We start from the raw sequence: 23,373 nt of genomic DNA on the forward strand, positions 1-23,373 counted from the left end.
AACGTGGTTGCACGGGATGACTACAAAGGAGTGACACAAACCTTGAAGTATCATGTTAGCAAGGCTGAGGCCGGAATGAGCCAAGGACGGTGACATAAAGCACCTTCCTGAGGAGAGTCAGAGCAATGAGAACAGAAGGGCCAGATCCACCTCTCAAGGGCTGGGTGTGCGACCATGGGTGATTTCCCTAACCTCTCCAAACCTCCAAACCCATCCATAAGATGGGACTAGTAGTTCTTACACTGCAGGTGTGTTGTAAGCATTACATGGAATGACACATTCAAAGCAAACAAACAAACAAAACCTAGAACTTTCTCAAAAAGTATCTGCTGTCTGGTCCCTCCTATCCTCCTAGCACTAGTGGTTTAACATGAACAAAACCAGCCCTCTTAAGCTCCTGCATTGCCTCCATCTTCCTATCGTGGACCAAAATCTTCAGATTAGGACATCTAGGGGTGCCCGGTGGCTCAGTCAGTTGAGCGTCCGACTTTGGCTCAGGTCGTGATCTCTCGGTTCGTGAGTTCGAGCCCTGCGCCAGGCTCTGTGCTGACAGCTCAGACCCTGGAGCCTGCTTCGGATTCTGTGTCTCCCTCTCTACCTGCTCCTCCCCTGCTCACGCTCTGTCTCTCTCACTCTCAAAAATAAATAAACATTAAAAAAAAGGACATCTAGAATGAACATCAATAAGGAGAATTTACCAATCCGCACAGCATGCAGATTGTTGAAATGAAGTTATACCTCTTGACCCAGAAGAATTATATTCGATGGGTGGAGGATGACATGCAGAGTGCTCCTGTGCTGCTGGGAACCCTCTAAGAGTCCCCTAGTATAAGGAAAGGGACAAAAGGCATGCCTGTTACATAGCAAGCCCTCAATTAAAATTTGTTGAATGTTGTTGTAAGGGGCAAGAAACAAGCAAATGCCTTAATCTTCCTAAAGGGACAGAAGGTGTGCCTGAGTCCATCCCAGGATAAATTCCAGATCTGTTTATTGAACAGGGAGCTTTCAAGCCTTTGGGAAGAGCTGCCATGGTCTCCAGCATAGGTCCATCAAGAACCCACTGCACCTGACATCTCTTGTTTCCTTTTCTGATAGAGTTGTTAGATGAAGAGCAGAAAAGAGCAGTATCTCTGGTTTCACGATTCCAGATGGAGAAGTGGGATGTGATAACAATGCCGTCAGGGGCTTAGTAACTGACGGGACCACCATGTGCAGAGACAGCAGATTAACTGCCTTGGTACCAACCTGGAGATGGGGCTTAGTAACTGATGGGACAACCGTGTATAGAGACAGCAGATTAGCTGAGTCAGTACCAACCTGGAAGCCTCAGGCAGGGCTCTTCTGGATAGATTCCAGTCAACATTTTTCTCACTGTCCTGGGAGAGCACAGATGGATGGCGGGTCAGCTGTGAAGGAAACACAGAGGGCCAATCTTTGTATTGCTAAGGATCCAGCTCCATCACACCAGCTGAATTGTGGTCACAAAACCACTATCGTTTCCACAAAATCTTTCCTTTCTTCACTCTCCAGAGTTCACCTGAGCTCTCCCCCTCGCTTCTCCCCTCACTCATTCCCTGAATCCCTCCACTTGCCAAATTCACCAGTTTTAACTCCTAAATAATTCTCAGACTTTTCCTCTATGTTCAATCCCACTATTCCTGCCCAAATGTAAGCCCTTATCAGCCAAGGGTTTGGAATCCGGTCGGAGAGATACATATTCAAATCCCAGTCTATGTGATCTTGGGCAAATTCTTTCATGGTTTGAAATTTTGGCTTCCTTGTAGGCAATGTGAGGGGATAATACTAATACCCACCTCAAGGGTTGTTGCAAGATATCTGAGATGATACTTGCAGAGTGCTAAACATTCAGTAAATACCAGTTAGTATTACTGGGCAGTCGGGATGACCTCCCAGCTGGTCTATCCACCAGCAGGCCCACCTTCCTGCATCACCTGCCTCTTATCAGAAGAGTGGTCAAATCCAGAACCTATCAATGATTCTGCCCAGAGTAAACACCTTTACATGCACGTGCGCACACACATGCACAGGCACAGATGTGCATGTCACACACACACACACACACACACAAACACACACACACACACACACACACACACACTCAGCATTGCCCCAGGACACTGTCCTAGCCTGGTACATACAGCCTTCTTGACTTCTCCAACCTGCAGCTATAACTGTCCCCTGGTTCCCCTGCATAGGTGGTTGTTTCTTGCCTTGAAGCTTTTGAGAGATCATTTCCCTCTCCTCGGAATACTTTTGTCTCTTGTCTATTCAGCAACCTTCAACTCATCCATGAAAATGCAGACAGGTGTCTGCCCTCTGGGAAGACCTCTAGGTCCTCTCTTGGTGTCCGACACTTTTCATGCCTATTACAGACATCTTGGAACCTCCACACCCTCCCCTGCAAAATGATGCTTAAAATACCAACCCCAGGGGGTGACTTCATGAGAACTGAGTGAGATAAAATACTCAGCACATCTAGGAGAGTGGACTGCAAGGAGAATGCTGATGGGGCTCAAACCTTTCACCTGCATGTGGTGGGGAAGTGGGGTGCTCACTGTCTAAGGGGAGAGAGCGGGCAATTAGAATGTGAGCCCTGATCATGATAAATAACCAATGAAGTGAATAAGTCTGTCATTCTCTCAGGGCCCCTTCTTCAGGCAATGCATGTGGGCACTGTTTGGCCAAGAGCTATACCAATAGGCACACATTGTTTCTTCCAAAGGAGGAAGTCTCTCTCTTTCTTTCTTTCTTTCTTTCTTTCTTTCTTCTTTCTTTCTTTCTTTCTTTCTTTCTTTCTTTCTTTCTTTCATGCTTATTTATTATTGAGAGACAGAGAGAGACAGAGAGAGACAGAGGGTGAGCAGGGGAGGGGCAGAGAGAGAAGGAAACACAGAATCTGAAGCAGGCTCCAGGCTCTGAGCTGTCAGCACAGAACCCGACGCAGGGCTCCAACTCACAAACCACAAGATCCTGACCTGAGCCAAAGTTGGACACTTAACCGACTGAGCCACCCAGGCGCCCCAGGAAGTCTCTTTCTTGATCTCATGGATGCCCCACATTTTGGAAGGACAAAGATGAACACACCTCCCCTATCCCCAGCTCACAGAGGGAAGAAGGGAGTAGGGTGTGGGGGGTAGATGCCTCCCATGGTGCCCCAGCCCATCAAACTGCAGCACCTGCTTTAACCGAGGTTTAACCCACTTGCTTATACTCTGCTTCCCGAGGATGCTGGCAGCCAAGTGGACCGGCCAGAGAAGTGTGCTCACTGCTCGTGATGGCAGAGGGGCACCAGAGAGCCTGGGTCAATCCCAGCAGACAAGCTGGCCTCTCTCGCACATACCCTTAGGGTATTCCATAGCTGTCTGTGCACCAGAGACAAGACCAAAGACCTCCACTTTCTCAGGAGCTTTGAAAACCATGTAAGGAATGGACTTCTTTCATTCAGGGCCATGAGACTGGTGCCACTGGGCCAGGCACTAGCTTAGACCAGGTAGGGAAAGAAGTCAGACTTCATCCAAATGAAAAGAAGGAAAAGTGATCCGTATCAACCCAACGAGCAGACATGCTGTAGACAGGGAGAACAGAGGCACTGGAGTGACAGACTTCTCCACAATAAGCAATGGAGATGTCTGCTGTTCAGGGCAGGACAGCAGGGAGCCCAGGACTTGTTTCTGTGAAGCTGCTATGCCCATAGCAAAAGCCTGGGTCAACCCGAGAGGCCAGGACAGCCGCAGATGTACACATGGCAGCCCAGGGCCAGGAAGCACATCCTTATCCAGAAAGGGGGCTGGGCAGCTGGCTCTGACAGAGCCTGGCAGTCCCTCTGGATCTGGCAGTGAGCAGGGCCTGGTAGCCTAACACCCCATCCAAGCAGGATCAACCAGGATTGGTGTCAGTCAAGACACATATCTGATTAACTCACCAACTTTTGAAATAGGTAGAGTTTTTCATCTTTGCTTCATAATCTCTCTCTCCAAACATATCAACCATGTAGGCCACGCCGAGGATAAAATGTTTCTCCCTCTGGGAGATCAGCGCACCCCTAGAGGCCAAGTGAGGTCACAAAAGCCCAGCCACAGAGATTGGTTCAGTCAGTACTTCCCCAGGCACCCACTGTTTGCCAAGCCCTGTTCCACACAGGAAGGGGAAACCATCAGCAAAGCAGAAAGGGCCCCTTCTCTCTTGGGGCCAACGTCAGGAGGAAGGAAACAAACAATATGTGCTAAATGAATATTATAAAGTGGATTCAGAGTAATAAGGGCATCCAAGGGTGGCCATGGGCACTTCTCTAAGGAGGGAAAGAGGTACCTTGGAACTGTATGAGCAGAAGCAGCTGGTCTTGTAAAGCCCTAGGGAGAAGGAACAGCAAACACAAAAGTCCTAAAATAGGCCCAAGCTTGGTGAGCTGGAAAAGCAGTCAGAAGGAGAGTGTGGCTGCTCCTGATAAACAAGGCGGGCAGGGCCAGGAGGTGAGGTGAGGGCAAAGAGGCAGACAGGCTGGCAAGGTGAACCCCAGAGGGACCTTGCCTCTTTGCCATGGGCCAGTGCCCAGCTGAGTTCTTGGCTCAGAATGTGTGCTTGATAAACACTTGCTGAATGAACAAACACATAGGAGCAGGCCCAGGTTAGTGACGAACGGAGCAAGGCAGAGGGACGCGATTGCCGGTGGCTTTTCCATAGTGGACCTCTTCTGATCCACATGGGCCAGGTCCACGTGGGCTCCCCACGTGGTTCTCCTGGCAGGGAGCCATCACTAAAGTAGACAGGAACAGACCAGAATGAAGGTCTTTGAGTTGGGAGACCCTAGAGCTGACTTCAGTCCCTCTTTGCAGAAAAGATGTGCCTCTGGGATGCCGAGGCCAAACTGTATATGGAAACATGGGAAGTTTCCATTTAAGCCACCAACCAGACCTTCTTCCCCATAAAGAGGCATTTGGCGACCCGGGGGCTCCCAAGCCCTGTCTTTGTCTGGAACTCCCGATGAGTTTACCCCCAAGGACCCAGGCTTCTGGACTGCTGATACTAGGGCTAGCTGGTTCTGCAGTGCAGAGGATTTTGCTTTTTAAAGGTAGACTTTTTAAGCTTTGTTTCCATTTGTCTGGTGCCAGACTGAACTGGAGAGTTCAACTGGGATTGATAAACACGGCCTGGCCTGCTAGGTGCCAGGCACTGGACTGGCCGGGGATTTGAGGCCGAATGAGGAGCAGTCTAGACCAGAAGACAGCCACATAAACAGAACACAAAAGCCCCGTCAACACTGTCAAACTGATCAATAAACGTCTGGGGCTTTTCTCCTACAGAGCAGCAGAGGGGACATGAGTGAGCATTTCACTCCTCCTCTCCCAGCCTTGCTTCTTGACCTTTCGTGATGTTTTCTTCCATGGCCAGAACACACAGACACTGCAGTCTGGAATTCTGGAAGCTTGTGGTTCCCAACAGGAGAATGGACTGGTGCAGCATGATGCATGTTAAAACAGGACACGCCAAATCTCTGGTGCCTGTAAGACTACGGGCCGCGAGGAGGTCAGTCTGTTCAAGCCAAATGCTTTTCGGGGACCAACCCAGCATCCATTAGGATGCTTTTGGAAGAAGGGGAATGGCCCATTTCCCCCAAAGACTTAATGCAGCGGGGTGGGAGAGTACAATTTGCTCAGCCTGTCTTCAACCACGGCAGAGCCCCTCGTGCAGCTTCAACAGACTCTTGCAAACTCAAGGAGACCCACCCAGCTTTTGGGAGCTTCGTTCACCTCTGAGGGGCCTCAATCACCTATTCCTGCCTCTCATGGCCCCTTACAGTCCATGGTCTCAGAATAGCACCATCCCCCAACCAAACCTCACAAACCTGCCCCCACCCCGCACCCCATCACATGGAAGCCTCCTGGAGAATCGTCCAGCCTCCCCTTCCCGGGATGACCATGGCAGTGAGCACCCAGGGCTCCCCCTTGAAACTCTCTCCTCCCTCCCCTTTCTAGGTCCCATAGTCAGTGAACCCATCTGGAGCTCTGCTTCCTGCACTTGAACTGAAGATTTCCTGATTTAAAAGTCACACATGCAGGGCCCTTGGGTGACTCAGTTGGTTGAGTGTCCAACTCTTGATCCCAGGGCCGTGGGATTGAGCCCCTCATGGGTCTCCAAGCTAGATGTAGAGCCTGCTTAGGATTCTCCCTCTCTCCCCCCTCTCTCTCCCTCTCTCCCTCCTTCTCTCTCTCTCTCTCTCTCTCTCTCTCTCTCTCTCTCCCCTTCCCCCACTCACAGAGGCGTTCTCTCCCAGAAAATAAAAAAATAAATAAGACTCACACATATACAGTAAGTCCAGTCCTTCAACAACCAACAGTTATTCATTCTGTGTCTACCAAGGGCATTCTTCTATGTCCTCAGACTGATTTGAACAAATAGGACAAGATGTAGAGCATGTGGAAATTACTGAAACTTGCAAAGAAGAAAAAAATTAAAATGTAATCCATTCAGCAATTATGAAGGAACGATGGGGTTAACATTTTTAGTGTATTCTTTTCCAGACATTTCCTATCTGTTTTTAATATGGTTGAGATTGTAGTGTAAACCTAATCTTGTGTCATGACTTTCTCAGTCCATTTGGGCTGATAAAACAAAAATACCATAGAGTGGGCACCCCAAACACACTTCTGGAGGCTGGAAATCCAAGAGCAAGGTGCCGGGAGATTCAGTGTCCACTGAGAACCTGCTCCCTGCTGTTCCTGGTGTGTTGGCACATGGCAGGAGGGGAAAAAGAGCTCTCTGAGGAACAAGGACGCTAATCCCATTCCTGAGGGCTCCTCCCTCATAACCCAATCATCTCAAAGTCCCCACCTCCTAATAGCATCATGTTGGGTGTTAGGATTTCAACAAATGAATTTGGGGGGAGGGAGACACAGACATTCAGTTCATCATAGTGATTTAAAAATTTTTTTTAATGTTTATTTATTTTTCAGAGAGAGAGGCACACACAAGCACAAGTGGGGGAGAGGCAGAGAGAAAGGGAGACACAGAATCTGGAAGCAGGCTCCAGGCTCTGAGCTATCAGCACAGAACCCGATGCGAGACTCGAACTCAAGAATCGTGAGATCATAACCTGAGTCAAAGTTGGACACTTAACCGACTGAGCCACCCAGGCGTGCCCATTATAGTGATTTTTAAACATAACATTATGTCATGACCATTTTTTTTTTCTATTAGGACTGCCAAATTTAGCAAACAAAAAACCAGGACATTAAGTTAAAATTGGACTGGAGACATAACGAATAAAGTTTTAGTATAAGTATGTCCCTAGTACGGCATAGGACATGCTTACATTAAACAATTATTCATTGTGTTTCTAAAATTAAAACTTAACTGCTGTTCTGTATTCTATCTGGCAACACCATGGTTTAAAATTCACACAGGCTTTTGGGGGAGAGGCCTCATTTTTGCCATTAGCCTCCTTCCCTCCTTCTGCTTGGAACATACCAACCTTGAACAGGTCACCTGCACCTGCCACACAGTCTCCTTCTGACCAGACACTCATGCCCCATGTTTGAGTGACTTCTTACTCACTGGCCAAGGGGCCTCCCATCCATCTATCTGTCCCATCCCATCTCTATCTCTCCCCCTCCTCTTATCCTGACTGGTTTTCTTCCTAGTGTTTATCCCTCACATAACATCATGTATGTGTTTACTGTCTGGCTCCATCTATTAAGGTAAAAGACCCCAGAGAGCAGGGGCTTCATCTGTTTTGTTGGTTTTTCTTTTGTTTTACTCCCATACCTCAGTGTGTAGAACAACACCCGCTCAATAGATATGTGTTAAGTGGATGGATATATGTGTATACATGTGTGTATCTGGTTATCGATTCTATTCTGTTGAACAATGGTCTATTCTTGAACCATTACCATGATGATGTAATTATTGTAGCTTCAAAAGTTTGTTGTTGTTGTTGTTTTGGTTTTGGTTCTCGTTTTTAATATCTGATAGAGCCAGCCCACTCATTAATCTTATTTTACACTCTTTATCCTTGGTCATTTTCAACTGATTGTTCTTCTGTCTAAATTTAGAGGCATAAAAATGGCAAACAATTATAGAGAGAGCACTTACTCTGTGCCAGCTATACTCCTCTTGATAAAAGAGTAAGAAGTCACTTAAATATTGGGCTTGAGTGTCTAGGCAGGAGGAGGGTCTGTGGCAGGTGCAGGTGACCTGATCAAGGTTGGAAAGTTCCAACCAACTAAGCCATGAGGCAGGTAATATATTTATCCCCACTTTCCAGATGAGTGAACTGAGGCATAAGTAACTACTTTGGGGTCAGCAGAACTGATGTTTGAACCCAGGATGCCTCCAGAGGCCATCTTCTGAACATTCTGTGCCACCACAGTGAACTTCCACAAACTCAGCGGCCATAAAGCCACACACACTTGTTAGCTCACAGGGCCATGGACTGGGAGTCTGGGGTACAGCGTAGCTGGGTCCTTGGCTCAGGTCTCACAGGCTGAAATCATGGTGTCCATGGAGCTGCAATTCTCCTCTGAGGCTGCGATCCTCTTCCAGGCCCACTGGTTCTGTGCATGTGGCCCCCACAGCAGCTTACAGAATAGCACCTTGCTTCTTCTTGAAGCCAGCAGGAGTGCCTCTTTCTCTTCTTTCTTTAAATTTTTAATTTTTTTTTTCAACGTTTATTTATTTTTGGGACAGAGAGAGACAGAGCATGAACGGGGGAGGGGCAGAGAGAGAGGGAGACACAGAATCGGAAACAGGCTCCAGGCTCCGAGCCATCAGCCCAGAGCCTGACGCGGGGCTCAAACTCACGGACCGCGAGATCGTGACCTGGCTGAAGTCGGACACTTAACCGACTGCGCCACCCAGGCGCCCCTCTTTAAATTTTTAAAAATGTGTATTTATTTATTTATTTTGAGAGAGAGAGAGAGAGAGAGAGAGAGAGCTCAAGCAGGAGAGGAGCAGAGAAAGGGAGAGAGAATCCCAAGCAGGCTCTGCACTGCCAGTGCAGAGCCCGACTCAGGCCTCAAACTCACTAACCATGAGATCACTGAGCCAAAATCAAGAGTCCGTCACTAAACCAACTGAGCCACCCAGGCGTCCCAGGGGCACCTCTTTCTATAACTTCATCTCCTGCCACTGGCCAGAGAAAACTCTGCTTTTAAAGGGCTCCCCTGATTGAGCCAGGTCACCCAGATAATCTGTGTCTTAAGGTCAACCATCTTGGGACTTTATTTACATCTTGCAAAATCCCTTCACAGCAGTAGCTAGGTTAGTGCAGGATTGTGAGGGACCCATCTTAAGAATTCTGCCTACCAGTCTTTTAATTGTGTTTAGTTATTAATTAGGTACAATTAAGCCCGACAAATCACAAAACAACTCCCACTGAAAATATCTTTGTTATAATCAGAGATCCCAAGTTGAAGGGGCATGCCACACCACAGAGGATCACACAGGGAAGCTCTGGGGTCATTCAGGAAGCAGGGGTGAGGCAAGATGGGGGACCTCAGAGCAGGAGACTTTATTGTGACTTCCCTAGAAAGTAACCAGGCTTAGCATTGGCTGGTTTGAATAATTTCAGCAGGTGCTGGTCTGGGTCTAGGTGTTTGGTACATAGGATGATTAGGGCAGGGAGATAGAGGCTCAGATGTGATAAAGGACCTGACTGGGACTGTGGGCTCTGGACTGGCTGGTTTGCATTTGGAAGACAGACCCACAGGCAATCTCTAGGAATTGGTAACCCTGGGAGAGGCAGTCTCTCCGGGCTCAGTGAGGCCCCAGATGCCAAAGCATCAGAACACAGAAAAGATAAGACATGATGAATGCACACAGATGCCCCATTTGGTCAAGCTCAAGTCCTTTCCTCACCTCCCATGACCTCCCCCCCCCCCCCAGAATAAAACAATTTGTTCTTCTGATTCACATCGTTTTAAATTTGCATGGCAATTTAGGAAGAATGTCATCTTTATGACAGTCTTCCTATCCAGGAACATAGTATACCTCTCTATTCATTCAAGTTTTTTTTTTTAAGTTTATTTATTTCTTTTGAGAGAGAGAGAGAGAGAGCATGGGAGAGGGGCAGAGAGAGGGAGAGAGAGAATCCCAACCAGTGCAACCCATCCCAGTGCAGAGCCTGATGCAGGGCTCAGTTTCATGAACTGTGAGATCATGACCTAAGCCGAAATCAAGAGTCAGATGCTTAACTGAGTGAGCCACCTAGGTGCCCCACTTTTTTTTTTTTTTTTAATAAACTCTCAGTAAAGTTTTATACTTTTCTTTATGTAAACCCTCACTCTTTTGTTATGGCTATTCCATATATTTTACGGGCTTTATTGCTGTAAGAAACAGGATTTTCCTTTATATTTCTTACCTGGTTATTACTAATATATAGGAACTTCATGTTTTTCCAGCTTTGTTGACAGATAATTGAGATCCAATAAACTGCACATATTTAAGGTGAGACTTTAATATGTTTGAATAATGCATACACCCATGAAACAATCGCCATAATTAGGATAATGAACATATCTATTAGTCCCCAAATTTCCTCAAGCCTTTTTCCAATCCCTCCCAACCCATCTGCCCATCACCAGGCAACAATGGTCTGCTAGCTGTCACTATCCATTTTTTTATTGTATTTTCAGCTGCTAAAATGTCATATTACTTTTCATAGTTTTTCAACTTATTCTATAGAGTTTTGTAGTACACAAGCAGATCATCAATACATCATCACAATTTTACTTCCTACTTTGACATTTACATCACCTAATCCTAACCCCTGCAAAGCGTGTTAGCAACAATTCACAGAAGAGTGCCAAACCCTGTTTGCGACTCTTGCATCGTTTCTGACTCTCATTGCAATGACTGGTCTTGAGCCCTTGTTGCAATGGTAAATCGGCTGCCATCTGGAACCAGGCTTCGAAACACAGAGAGCAAGTTCTGTGGCCAGGTAGGGTCCTCTTTCTAAGCCGGGATCTGAGCACACTCTAACCCTGTCTCCTGCCTTGTCATTTCCAACCCTCTTTGATCATCCCCTCCTCTGCATCTGGTACAGATTTACTGTGGTATCTCTCACACTAGAGCAGGATCCCTTCCCACCTGCCTTTCTCCATGACCAGACTGTGAATGAAAGCAGAAATTGTGTCTTTTTCATCCTATTGACCAAAACACCTCACGCATGGTAGATACTTCACAAATGTTTATTAAATTGAACTGAAATACAGTAAGGTTTACTTAAAGCTGTGGCTTCCAAACCTGGATGTACATTAGAATCACCTTAGAAAATTAGTGGGGGGAGAGAAAAAAAAATACACACACACACACACACACACATATATTCTTAACATATTTTTTTAACTAGTAAATGAATTTTAAAAAAGGCTATATTTTCCCACGTCCCATCCCATACCCCCTAAATTAGAATCTCTCTGGTCTGGTCCTAAAAGCCTGAAATTTGTATTTGTATTTTTCATATGCTCCATGGATTCTTATCCAGCCAGCCTTGCACAGGCTGATGATCAGTTTGGAGAACCACTGTCTTTAAGCGGAAAAGACAACCTGGTAGTAAAGCCCCCTTATATTATAAAATGTGGGTGCTAAAGGATTTCTAAAGCGCTGGTCAGCTCTTACATTTTGCAGTGGGTAAAACCTCCAAAAAGTAAAGTGCTTTGCCTAACGTGCTTTTGGTCACCCTGGTTAGTCTCAGACAAAAGCTGGGACCCAGAGAGTCTGCCTCCACCTTCCCTCTTGACCTCCCTAGGATTCCACGTCGCCCTTGGCAGAAATGAATCTTGCCCCAGCTTGTGGAGCAGGGACAACCAGGGAAGCATGTTGAGAATAATTACTTGGGGAGGGCTATGAATGAGGACTCTAAACCAAACCAAAATTTTCAGCCAAATGCTTGGATGCGGGTTCTGAGATAATTCTAACTCTTCAGATAGTTATAAACAAACACGAAGCCAGACAGCAGGCGATAATTCTGCAAGCCACCTCTGTCGGATGCATTATTTACAAGGTGGGAAATGTATTTTGTGCATTTCTTTTTCTTCACAGACATTCAATAAAAGCCACAAGGCAAACAGAGCCTGCCAGTTGGTCTCCCTATACCATCAGGGAGCCCTCACGCCCCCACACCCACATCTCACATCCCTGAGTCCTCCCCGGGGGAAGCCGTTGTCCAGGCCTGACCACCACAGGGAATATGCCCCAGGACTACTCAGAGACCCTCAGGAGAGGAGAGGACGTGGCAGACCATCTGGCCCAGTCTGGGTAATTTACAGGTAAGAAAAGCGAAGCTCAGAGAGGGAAAGTGATTTGCCAACAGCCACCAGCAAGACAGGGCAAAGCTAAGCTGAGCATAGACTTGGGCTCTTGCCATCTTGAAAGCCGCATGCTCTGGGAGCCTGGGTGGCTCAGTCGGTTAAGCATCCGACTCTTGACTTCAGCTCAGGTCATGATCTCACAATCCAGGGGACTGAGCCCTGCATGAGGCTCTGCACTGACAGCACAAAGCATGCTTGGGATTCTTTCTCACCCTCTCTGTCTCTCTGTTGTCCCTCCTAGACTCATGCTTTCTCTCAAAATAAATAAATAAACTTAAATACATATATATATATATATATATATATATATATATATATTTAAAAAAAGAAAATTGCATGTTCAATTTTGCGCACTTTATTCCTGGGGAAAAGTTCTTTGGGTCTTATCTTATTTACACAGAGGTCCATGACCTTCAGAGTGTTGAATGTCTAAGTGCCCACCACCCCAGGGGTGACCCTCTCCTCTCTCACCTTCTATTCAGCCTCCATCACGTATAACCTGCATTCCTGTAACAACCTCCTGTGTTGTGCTGCCTCCGGGTCTGCCAGAGTATTCGCTCTAAAATGCAAATGTACCCACATGGCTGGCCTGCCTGTAGGACCGCCGTGTATCCCACAAAGCCCTCCATAATCTGGCTCTCTAGTCTCAAAACTCACTGTTTGGCTGTTTTTCCCACCCACAGCTGCAGACTGGGGCCTCAGCAGGGGGATTTGAACCCTTTGATTTGGCCATCAAAGCACTGTCTCTGGATGACCAAACAGCATCCCACATCATTGAGGAAGGCCCCGTCATCTCTGTTCTGACCCTCAATAGACACTTAAAAAAATTTTTTTAATGTTTATTTTTGAGAGAGAGAGAGAGAGAGAGAGAGCATGAGCAGGGGAGGGACAGAGAGAGAGAGGGAGACACAGAATCCGAAGCAGGCTCCAGGCTCTGTGGTCCAGCACAGAGCCCAACACGGGCCTTGAACCCATGAACGTTGAGATCATGACCTGAGCCGAAGTTGGACACTTACCGGACTGAGCCACCCAGGCGCCCCTCAATAGATGCTTCTTAGGTGCTTTCTTAAACCCACTGAAGAACCGCACCCGCCCCCCCTGCCCCAGCCACTGTGGCTATATATACAAGCTCCCCTAGCAATGAGAGTCTGATGGTACTGGAATTTGAGCACTTAGAATTCAACTACCATGTGTTAAGAGTCTGTTTTGACCCAGCTGATGTGCCAAGTGCTCAGAAATGAGCAGAAATAGAGCACGGCACCCCATTATTAGCTATCAGGGAAATACAAATGAAAACAATGGACTACTCTTCACACCCAGTGGGAGGGCTATAATAACAAAGATAATAAGCATTGGTGAGGATGTGGAGGAATCAGAACCCTCATGTACCCCCGAGAGGGTATACGAGGGAGCCGCTGCTTTGGAAAACAGTCTGACAATTCCGCAAATAATTACACAGACCCAGCAATCCTGCTTCCAGACATCTACCGAAGGAAAATGAAAACACATGTCCGCATAAATGTTTGCGTGTCGGTGTTCATAGCGGCTGATTCCTAATAACTGAACACTAGAAACAACCCAAATGCCCAACCACCAACGAAGAGACAGATAGAGGTGGTCTATCCACATGATGGAATGTTATTCAGCAATAAAGAGGAGCGAAGTATTGATACATGTTACAACATGAACGAACCTTGAGAACATGACGCTAAGTGAAAGAAGCCAGACCCAAAGGATGCATGCTGTATGGTTCCATGTATATGAAATGTCTAGAATGGACACATTTAAATTTAAAGAAACAGAAGGTAGATTCATAGTGGCCCAAGGCTGGGGTCGTGGGTCGAAAATTGATTGTAATATTGGTCCCACAACCATGAATGGATTCAAAACCACTGAATTATACACCTTAAATGGTCAACGGATGGCATGTAACTACATCTCAATAAAGTGGTTCTGAAAACAATAAAACCCAACCTCTGCTCTCCGTGAAATCTCTGGAGTGACCAACTTGCCCTGCTTGGCCTGTGACTTGCCCAGTTTTAGCACTGACAGTCTCATGCCCCAGGAAACCCCTCAGTCCCAGACAAACCCAGGTAATAGGTCACCCTACTGGAACTCCCCCTCCCCGCCCCCCATGGGGATTGCACTGGCAGGAGACAGGGGCAAAGCCCCCACCAGCCGGTCCCAGTCCTGCAAAGACAGGTAATCCTGAGCAGGGGTGGGGTGGGAGGGTGACTCCTCCCGGGCCTGGGCTGACAGAGCCGAACCCATAGGATACCAGTCATTTAAAGGGCGTCTGTGGCCAGAGAGTAAACACCATGTCACCCCAGCCCCGTTCTCCCTTGGGAGATGTTGTTAGCTGAGGGCACAGGGAAGCTGGTCCCTACTCTGTGTCCTGATTTTTTGTAAGCTCACAGAACGACTTTAATCTCACGATCGGTTCTGTTGTCCCCTCAGCCCTTCCTTCTAGAACTCCCCTCCCACCCCAAGTGTCTCCAGTGCCACCGACACAGCTCTACACTTTCACGTGGCTCAGCTAAGCAGCCTGGGTGGAAGGCTTTCCAGACAGCAGATCTGGGAGGCTTAATGATGTTTGGTCTTTCTAAAGCACTTGTAATCATCTCCCATTTTATGGCCCAATTTCAAACGTGGCAAATAGTCCAGCCCAGTCTGAGTGCCTCTAATTGTGGCTGAGGGCTGATAAGGAGGATGACGGGATAGTCTCCGCTGGGAGACAGAGCACAGGCCAGAGGTCAGGATGCCCCCCACCCTGCTTCCAGGCAGGACTGACTTGCGCATGAGCCTGAGCCCGCCAGGATGGGAATCACTTTTCCCAGGGGAGAGGGCCTCCTGTCACCCTTCAGCAATCAGACCCTCTTCCCAACTAACCTCACACTGTCTTGCCACGACTACAGGTGATTCCCTCTGGATAGGCTCTGCGACCACAGGGTGTAGACATCACTTACTGTGGGTCTTCCATGAGAAGGCAGTTGTAACAGGCACTTAAAAAAGAGTCCACAGTTTACTCTGCACACACAACAGCCAGAACCGTTTTAAAACTTAAGTCAGTGACTGTCACAGCCTTGCTGAAAACCTTCCTTGGGATTCCATAACCATTATTTTAAAAAAAAAATTTTTTTTTAATGTTTATGTATTTTTGAGAGAGAAAGAGAGAGAGAGAGAGAGAGCAGGGGAGGGGCAGAGAGAGGGAGACAGAATCTGAAGCAGGCTCCAGGCTCCAAGCTGTCAGCACAAAGCCTGATGTGGGGCTCGAACTCATGGACCGTGAGATCATGACCTGAGCTGAAGTTGGACACTCAACCAACTGAGCCACCCAGGCGCCCCATTCCCACCACCTTTAGAATAGAACCTCAAGTCCTCTCCATGGCCCTGCAAGGCCCTGAATGATCCAAGCTCTGACTGTCCCTCTAACTTCATGTCTGAGCACATTCCTTCCCTCCTTCCACCCCAGACACCCTGGCCCACAGGCTCTTCTTCAAAAAGCAAGCCGTTGCCTCAGGGCCTTTGCACATGCTGCCTTTCTGACTCAGAATATTGTTCTCCCAAATATGTCCATGTCTGTCTGCCTCATTCCCTTTAGGTTTTACTCCATTGTCATCTCCTTAAAGAGGGCTTCTCTGACCATCCTATGAAATAAAATAGTACCCATCTGTTACGCTCTATCACTTTCCCCTGCTTTATTTTTCTTCATTGCGTTCATCATTACATTGGATATTTGTTTGGTTATTAGACTACCTCCCTCTGAAAGAACTGAGGTCTACGAGGGCAGGGCCACTGTCAGTTTCATGTTTACTGCTATAACCCCAGGACCCAGAATAATACGGCAGGTGCTCAAGTAACATTTATCAAATGACCACTGTTACTCTCCTTTATGAAATTCTAATGAATCTACCTTCACTTCCCAGATGAGGAAACTGAGCTGGAGAAGGATGATGTGATTAGTCTACAGTCATGTTACTAGTAAGTGGCAGGTATGGAACACAACCACAATCTCTCTAAAGCCAACCCTGTGTGCTTTCAATTACACCACCTCTGAAACGCAGTCCTTTGTGGAACTGTGTGGGCAGGGAATTTAAAAAGAGAGACTCCTCAGAGAAATAAGGAACCTGCCTCCTTCTTTCTCCACCCCCAGTTCTCAGCTGATGTTTTAGGACACTGAGGCTGGGGCAACACCAGTTAGAAACATTTATGGATCCGAAAGCTACGTGTGCCCTAAGGGCACTTATGTTATTAAGGCAACTTCATCCTAGAATCAGAGTGCTGGTGACAAGGAAGAGTTACAGCAGATCTCGGGATGACAGCAAGTATACCATTCAGGGCTTAAGTCCTTCTGGGGAGAACACTGGAAGGTCACGGAGAAATGAACGAACCGTTAGCATAAATTCCACAACCAAAGTCACTTCGTGGCCTTTTGAGACTTGAAACAAGTTTCAGAAATCAATCAGCTACTAGTTATTAAACAGGACAGTGAACACAGTGTGGATGTTTCACAGAAAATTAAGAGTATCAGGAGGGTACACCTCTCAGAGTTCAGCTAAATCAGAAATGAACAAACTTTTTCTATAAAGGGGCAGACAGTAACTGTTTCACACTTGCCACCTGTCCTGTCTCTGCAACTACTCACCTCTGCTGTTGTCCCCCAAAAAGTAGTCACGGACATGGGGGCACCTGGGCGGCTCAGTCGGTTAAGCATCTGACTCTTGTTATGGTTTGTGAGTTTGAGCCCCACAGCAGGCTATGCACTGACAGTCAAGAGCTTGCTTGGGATTCTCTCTCCCTCTCTCTGCCCCTCCCCCATTCCCTCCCTCTCTCTCTCTCTCTCTCTCTCTCAAAATAAATAAACTTTTAAAAAAGCAGTCACAGACAATATGTAAATACATGAGCATGGCTGTGTTCCAATAAAACTTTGCTCACATTGGGGCTCCTGGGTGGCTCAGTCGGTTAAGTGTCTGGCTTCCGCTCAGGTCACATTCTCGAGGTCCGTGAGCTCGAGCCCGGCGTCAGGCTCTGTGCTGACAGCTCAGAGCCTGGAGCCTGCTTCGGATTCTGTGTCTCCCTCTCTCTGCCCCTCCCTCACTCATGCTCTTTCTCCCCCTCTCTCAAAAATATATAAACATTTAGACCAATGTGCTTCTGTGACAAATGAAAAAACTAAGATATGGAGAGATGAGGTGACTGTCACAGCCGGTTATGAAAGAAGGAAAAGAGTGAAACAGTCATTCCACATCCATTCAACAAATATTTATCAAGCATGTATCACATATTAAGCTATTTTAATTTTTATTTATTTATTTTTTTCAACGTTTATTTATTTTTGGGACAGAGAGAGACAGAGCATGAACAGGGGAGGGGCAGAGAGAGAGGGAGACACAGCATCGGAAACAGGCTCCAGGCTCCGAGCCATCAGCCCAGAGCCCAACGCGGGGCTCGAACTCACAGACCGCGAGATCGTGACCTGGCTGAAGTCGGACGCTTAACCGACTGCGCCACCCAGGCGCCCCTAGGCTATTTTAAATGTAGAAGAAGAAATGGTAAAGAAAAAAGAAGAGAGACCTGCCTCCCCAGGCCTCACATTCGAGTACACGCAGCAGACAGTAAATTACGTGGATGAGATCATGTTAGCCCACGATGAGTGTATGAATGCAATAAAAACAGCATAATAAGTCATGGGGCTGCTTGGGTCATGGGGGTATGTGAGGGAAAGGAGACATGGGTTTCAAGGAAGGCAGCTGAGCCCAAACCTAAAAAAAATGCCACCCTGGGAAGACCCCCATCCTTTAAGCACCCACCTTATATCTATACATACTCTTGTACTTCTCACAGCCCTGTCACTACAGATGGGCAAATCGAGGCTAACAGAGCCAAGATGCCTGCTCACCAAGTAAGCCTGGAAGGATTTCCAAGCCAGACCTGTCTGGCACTAAAGATCGGACTCTTTCTTTCAATCAGATGACTTAGGAGTCCCCTCAGAAATTTTTATGTTATTTTTTTACGTTTTATTTATTCAAGTAACCTCTACACCCAACATGGGGCTCGAAATCACAACCCTAGGATCAAGAGTCACATGCTTTTCTGACTGAGCCGGCCAGGTGGCTCATCCCCTCAGGAATTTTTTAAAAATATTTTTTAATGTTTATTTTTAGGAGAGAGAGAGCACTAGTGGGGGAGGGACAGAGAGAGGGAGACAGAATCCAAAGCAGGCTCCAGGCTCTGAGCTGTCAGCACAGAGCCTGACACGGTGCTGGAACGCATGAACCGCGAGATCGTGACCTGAGCCAAAGTCAGATGCTTAACCGACTGAGCCACCCAGGCGCCCCCCCCTCCCCGATTCCTGAAAACATCCATCACATGTTCAGTTTGGGGCCCGACTGTGTACTAAAATGCAGATTAAATGTGAACTAGGTGATACAGCACCCCAACCTCCTTTGATGACCTGGTGCTTGAAATGACGATTTTGCTTTAAAAAAATTAAGCTGGCTTATTTCTAAAATGTTTCACATTGTGTCTCTCCACGAGGTAGGAGACAGGTTTCAGGCTGCTACTCTCAAGCTCTGCAAACAAAACCTTCATGAATAATATTTATTCCCAACCAATGAAAATCCAGAACAAAATGTGTGTCTTCTTCAAACTGGTTTCCGAAGTACTAGGGACGCTGAAAGCCCTCAAGCGTAATTTTGATCAGCTATATGCAGCTTGCTGATTTGATCAAATGGCCGTGAGGCAAGGAATTCTCACTGTCTTCTTGAATTCCTGCTCGAGCGTTCCTCATGCATCCCGTCATGGGGATGCCAGGGGCCCTACTGGAGTCAACCTAACGAGATATCACTAATGGTGGGAATGGCTCCACCGGCCGGGACGTGGGGAGCACTCGCGCCCACCCGAGCAGTGAGCGGTGTTTAGCTCAAGGACAGACTGCTGCATATGTTCACTCCATATGCACCCTGTGCTCCAACTGTTCCTTCTGGAAGGAAAAGGATGTTTAAATAATCATTCTGTTCGTTGACTGTTATGAGCCAGAAACAGACACCGGGGCCTTCAATGCCTTTAATGAGCGTGCCCGGCTCCCTTGCACAGGTCCAGGTGGAGGCCCAGGGAGAGGCAAGTGAGGGAAGGAGGCCCCCACCCACGGGGTCCACCAGGCACATGCACGATCCTAGAGGTAGGGGCCCCCTTCCATTTTGCATCTACCTGCCTCGTAGCTTTCATCACACTGCATGAGAGCGCATGTTCACATGTGCACACACACATACCCACGCACATGTACACACATATACACACGTCCATGCACACACACCCACAACAACTCAACCTTGCCATAAGTCAGCTGTTAGGAAACACTGCATGTCACCTACTAGCTTCTAGAACCCCCCAAACCAGGCCTGAACTGAACCTGCGGGACCTGCAGCAGTGGTTTGTGCCAACGGGCAGTGCGCTGCTCAACTTGTGTCTGCTCCTGCTGGTCACCCCCATCTGCATCTCTGATGTTGGGTCTCATGTGCCTGTTTTGTTTTGTTTTGTTTTTTAACCTTTATTTATTTTTGAGACAGAGAGAGACAGAGCATGAATGGGGGAGGATCAGAGAGAGGGAGACACAGAATCAGAAGCAGGCTCCAGGATCTGAGCCATCAGCCCAGAGCCCGATGCGGGGCTCGAACTCACGGACCGCGAGATCGTGACTTGAGCTGAAGTCAGACGCTTAACCAACTGAGCCACCCAGACGTCCCTCATGTACCAGTTTTTACGATACCTTGAGTTATAACAAAACTGTTTTCTCTCTTTTTTTTTCTTTTTCATGAAATGGTCTCTTTTTCATTCTTCTGTCAGAAAGAAAAGAACTTTCAGAGGAAAACAAAAAACAACAGACATCGCTGGTTGCTGAAAACGATTCCCCCTCAATGGCTGTAGCCAGTTTTTTAGTTATGGAGCTCTTAATCCAGGAGAGATTCCCAGGGGACCCCTAGTCCAGCCGCCAGCCTCCAGCCAGTCATGACCGCAGAGTGCCATCCCCAGGCTGAGCAAAAGAAGCCTGGCAGACAGAGCCAGACGGCCCAGGGCCGCTGCTCGCTCATCGCACAATACGGGCAAGTCTGTGCCACCCTAACATGCAGGAACTAATATCGACCCTGTGTACTTTACAGGCTGGGAAGACTTGAAAAAAGTGATTTACAAAGTAATTTTTTTATTTGGAAAAATGTACTTTTTAATATAATTTATCGTCAAATTGGTTTCCATACAGCATCCAGTGCTCATCCCAACAAGTGCCCTCCTCCCTGCCCATCACCCACTTCCCCTTCTGCCCCACTGCCCCCATCTACCCTTAGTTGGCTCTCAGTCCTGAAGACTCTCTTATGGTTTGCCTTCCTCCCTCTCTGTAACTTTTTTTTTCCCCTTCCCCTCCCCCAGGGTCTTCTGTTAAGTTTCTCAAGATCCACATATGAGTGAAAACATATGGTATCTGTCTTTCTCTGCCTGACTTATTTCACTTAGCATAATACCCTCCAGGTCCATCCACATTGCTACAAATGGCCAGATTTCATTCTTCGTCACTGCCAAGTAGTATTCCATTGTATATATAAAACACATCTTCTTTATCCATTCTTCAGTTGATAGACATTTGGGCTCTTTCCATAATGTGGCTATTGTGGAAAGTGCTGCTATAAACATTGAGGTACAAGTGCCCCTATGCATCGGCACTCCTGTATCCCTTGGGTAAATTCCTAGCAGTGCTATTGCTGGGTCATAAGGTAGCTCTATTTTTAATTTTTTGAGCCACCTCCACATTGTTTTCCAGAGCGGCCGCACCAGTTTGCATTCCCACCAACAGTGCAAGAGGGTTCCCTTTTCTTCACATCCTCTCCAGCATCTATAGTCTCCTGATTTGTTCATTTTAGCCACTCTGACTGGCGTGAGGTGGTATCTCAGGGTGGTTTTGATTTGTATTCCCCTGATGAGGAGTGACATTGGGCATCTTTTCGTGTGTCAGTTGGCCATCTGGATGTCTAATCTTTGGAAAAGTGTCTATTCATGTCTTCTGCCCATTTCTTCACTGGATTGTTTTTCGGGTGTGGAGTTTGGTGAGTTCTTTATAGATTTTAGATACTAGCCCTTTATCCAATATGTCATTTGCAAATATCTTTTCCCATTCTACACATCAGTAATTTTTAAAAAGTCTTAAACGTCACAAAATGAAACAAGTGAACATCTCTAGGAGTAGTAAACCCTTAGACTCCCTTCATTATTATGTCAACATATAGCCAACCATGAGGAGAATGTTTATCCTTAGTCCTAATTAGTGCCTCTTATTTGTCTTCTGGAAGCAGAAAAAAACATATTCAAATCCTGGTGCCACCATCAGGAGCTGTGTGACCTTAGATAAGTCACCTAACGTCTCTGAGCACCCACTTCCTTATCTGTAAAATGAGGCTGTGATAGCTTCCTCAAAGGGCCATTACAATGGCTAAGTGAATCTGTGCATGGAAAGCACAGGGCATATGTTAGGTCTCAAGAAATGGTATTGTTAAGAAATAGTTTTATTACTAAAACAAAACTTCAGAGTTACTAAAATCCACTTTATTCTCTTGTTCTTCTCCGGAATCCACATCCCTGATGCCTGTCACTGTTCCCAGTTCTCTAATCCCTGTCTTTCGCATGAGCGATTCTTAAACTCTTTATGGTTCTTAGCGTTATTGACAATCTCATAAAAATTTCAGACCCTCTCCACCAAAAATTCGCCCACAATTTCAAGAAATTCAGGAAACTTTTGAAGCCCATCCGCATGCCCCCCACAAAGTTCATGGACCGCAGCTGGAAACCTCAGGTTTAAGAATTCCCTTACTGCCCGCCCCCCAACAAACTTGTGAGCAGTTCCCCCAGAAACAGCACTTTCTGGCAGACTCTGGTTTCTGAAAGGGCCTGCCCGCCCTGGAGTGACTTCAAATACAAGTTTTTGGCAAGCGCAGGGATCTGGAGGAGACTGGGGTTTGGGCAGAAATAATCAAGCAGAGGAGAAATGTACCTCAGCACAGCCTGAGTCTGGAAGAACAAAGGCCCAATTACCAACCTCAGACTTTCAAATTGTCAGGCTCAGTTTATAGGAAATCTTTCTCAGTTAAGAGGCATTAATAGCACCAAAGGGACAAAGCTGAGTCAGAGGCAGCAGACACTGAAGCTGGCTGGGACACATCCAGGAGCTCGCAACTACAGGTCCCTTGACAAAATTGCAAAGACCCCAATGGGCTGGTCTGGGAACCCTGTTCATGAGCCAGTGCTCCGCCCTCCCCAACTTTTAACGGTAAGGTCCACATCCCTTCCACACACAGGGGCTCAAGACAGGATCTTACCATCTCTTGCCACGACCACAGTGAATCCCATTCACTTGGAGCCTCCTGTTAGCCCCACTGTGAGTTCAGAGAGGGGTCCTGCTGAAGGGTCCCCCAGAACTGCCCAGGAGAGGTGTCTGAAATCAGACAGATGCCTGCATCGGCGTCTAGCTTCTACTGCTTCCTTTATAGGCCTCGGAAAGTCACTTAATCTTTCTGAGTCCAAGTTTCCTCATCCATTACAGCTGGATAATCCCCATCTCTTGGGGTTGTGTTGAGCATTAAATGAAGTAATATACCTAAAACATACATTACCTACAATCTAGTAAGCCCTCAGTGAATGGCACTATTCACTGGTATTATTGCAGTTATTAACATTACCCACAGGAAAAGGGATTGCACCAATATGGCCATTTCACCAAACGTGTGTTAAAAGCCTACTGTGTGTAGAGGCAATAGGCAATAAGATGCATGTAGGATTGAAAGGAGAAGAGACCATTTTCAGACAATTAGAATCTCCATTTACTACCAATTGTTGTGATGCTATTTGTTCTGTGGACCTCTAAGGAACTCCGTCTTGCAGAGAATATTTAGTCAGTTGCTCTATGGTTGGGAGAATACAACTACCATTGAGGGAAAATTCTACAGTTAGACTTTATGTTCATTTACACTAGCCTTTGCCCTAGTGAATCCTAATTAGTGAGATT

The 23,373-nt window shown here is 46.9% G+C and overlaps 1 protein-coding gene across 1 annotated transcript in view; it reads right to left on the reverse strand.

Annotated features, from left to right (window-relative positions):
• Positions 1-23,373, reverse strand: part of DRD2 (dopamine receptor D2) — a 186,561-nt gene that overhangs the window by 127,529 nt on the left and 35,659 nt on the right. Inside the window, exon 2 of the mRNA XM_047823989.1 lies at positions 1,318-1,406. Coding sequence (XP_047679945.1) covers positions 1,318-1,406 — 89 coding nt within the window. The remainder of the gene's footprint in view (positions 1-1,317; positions 1,407-23,373) is intronic.

This window comes from Prionailurus viverrinus, chromosome D1, assembly GCF_022837055.1.
Source record: "Prionailurus viverrinus isolate Anna chromosome D1, UM_Priviv_1.0, whole genome shotgun sequence".
Classification (NCBI taxonomy): Eukaryota; Metazoa; Chordata; class Mammalia; order Carnivora; family Felidae; genus Prionailurus; species Prionailurus viverrinus.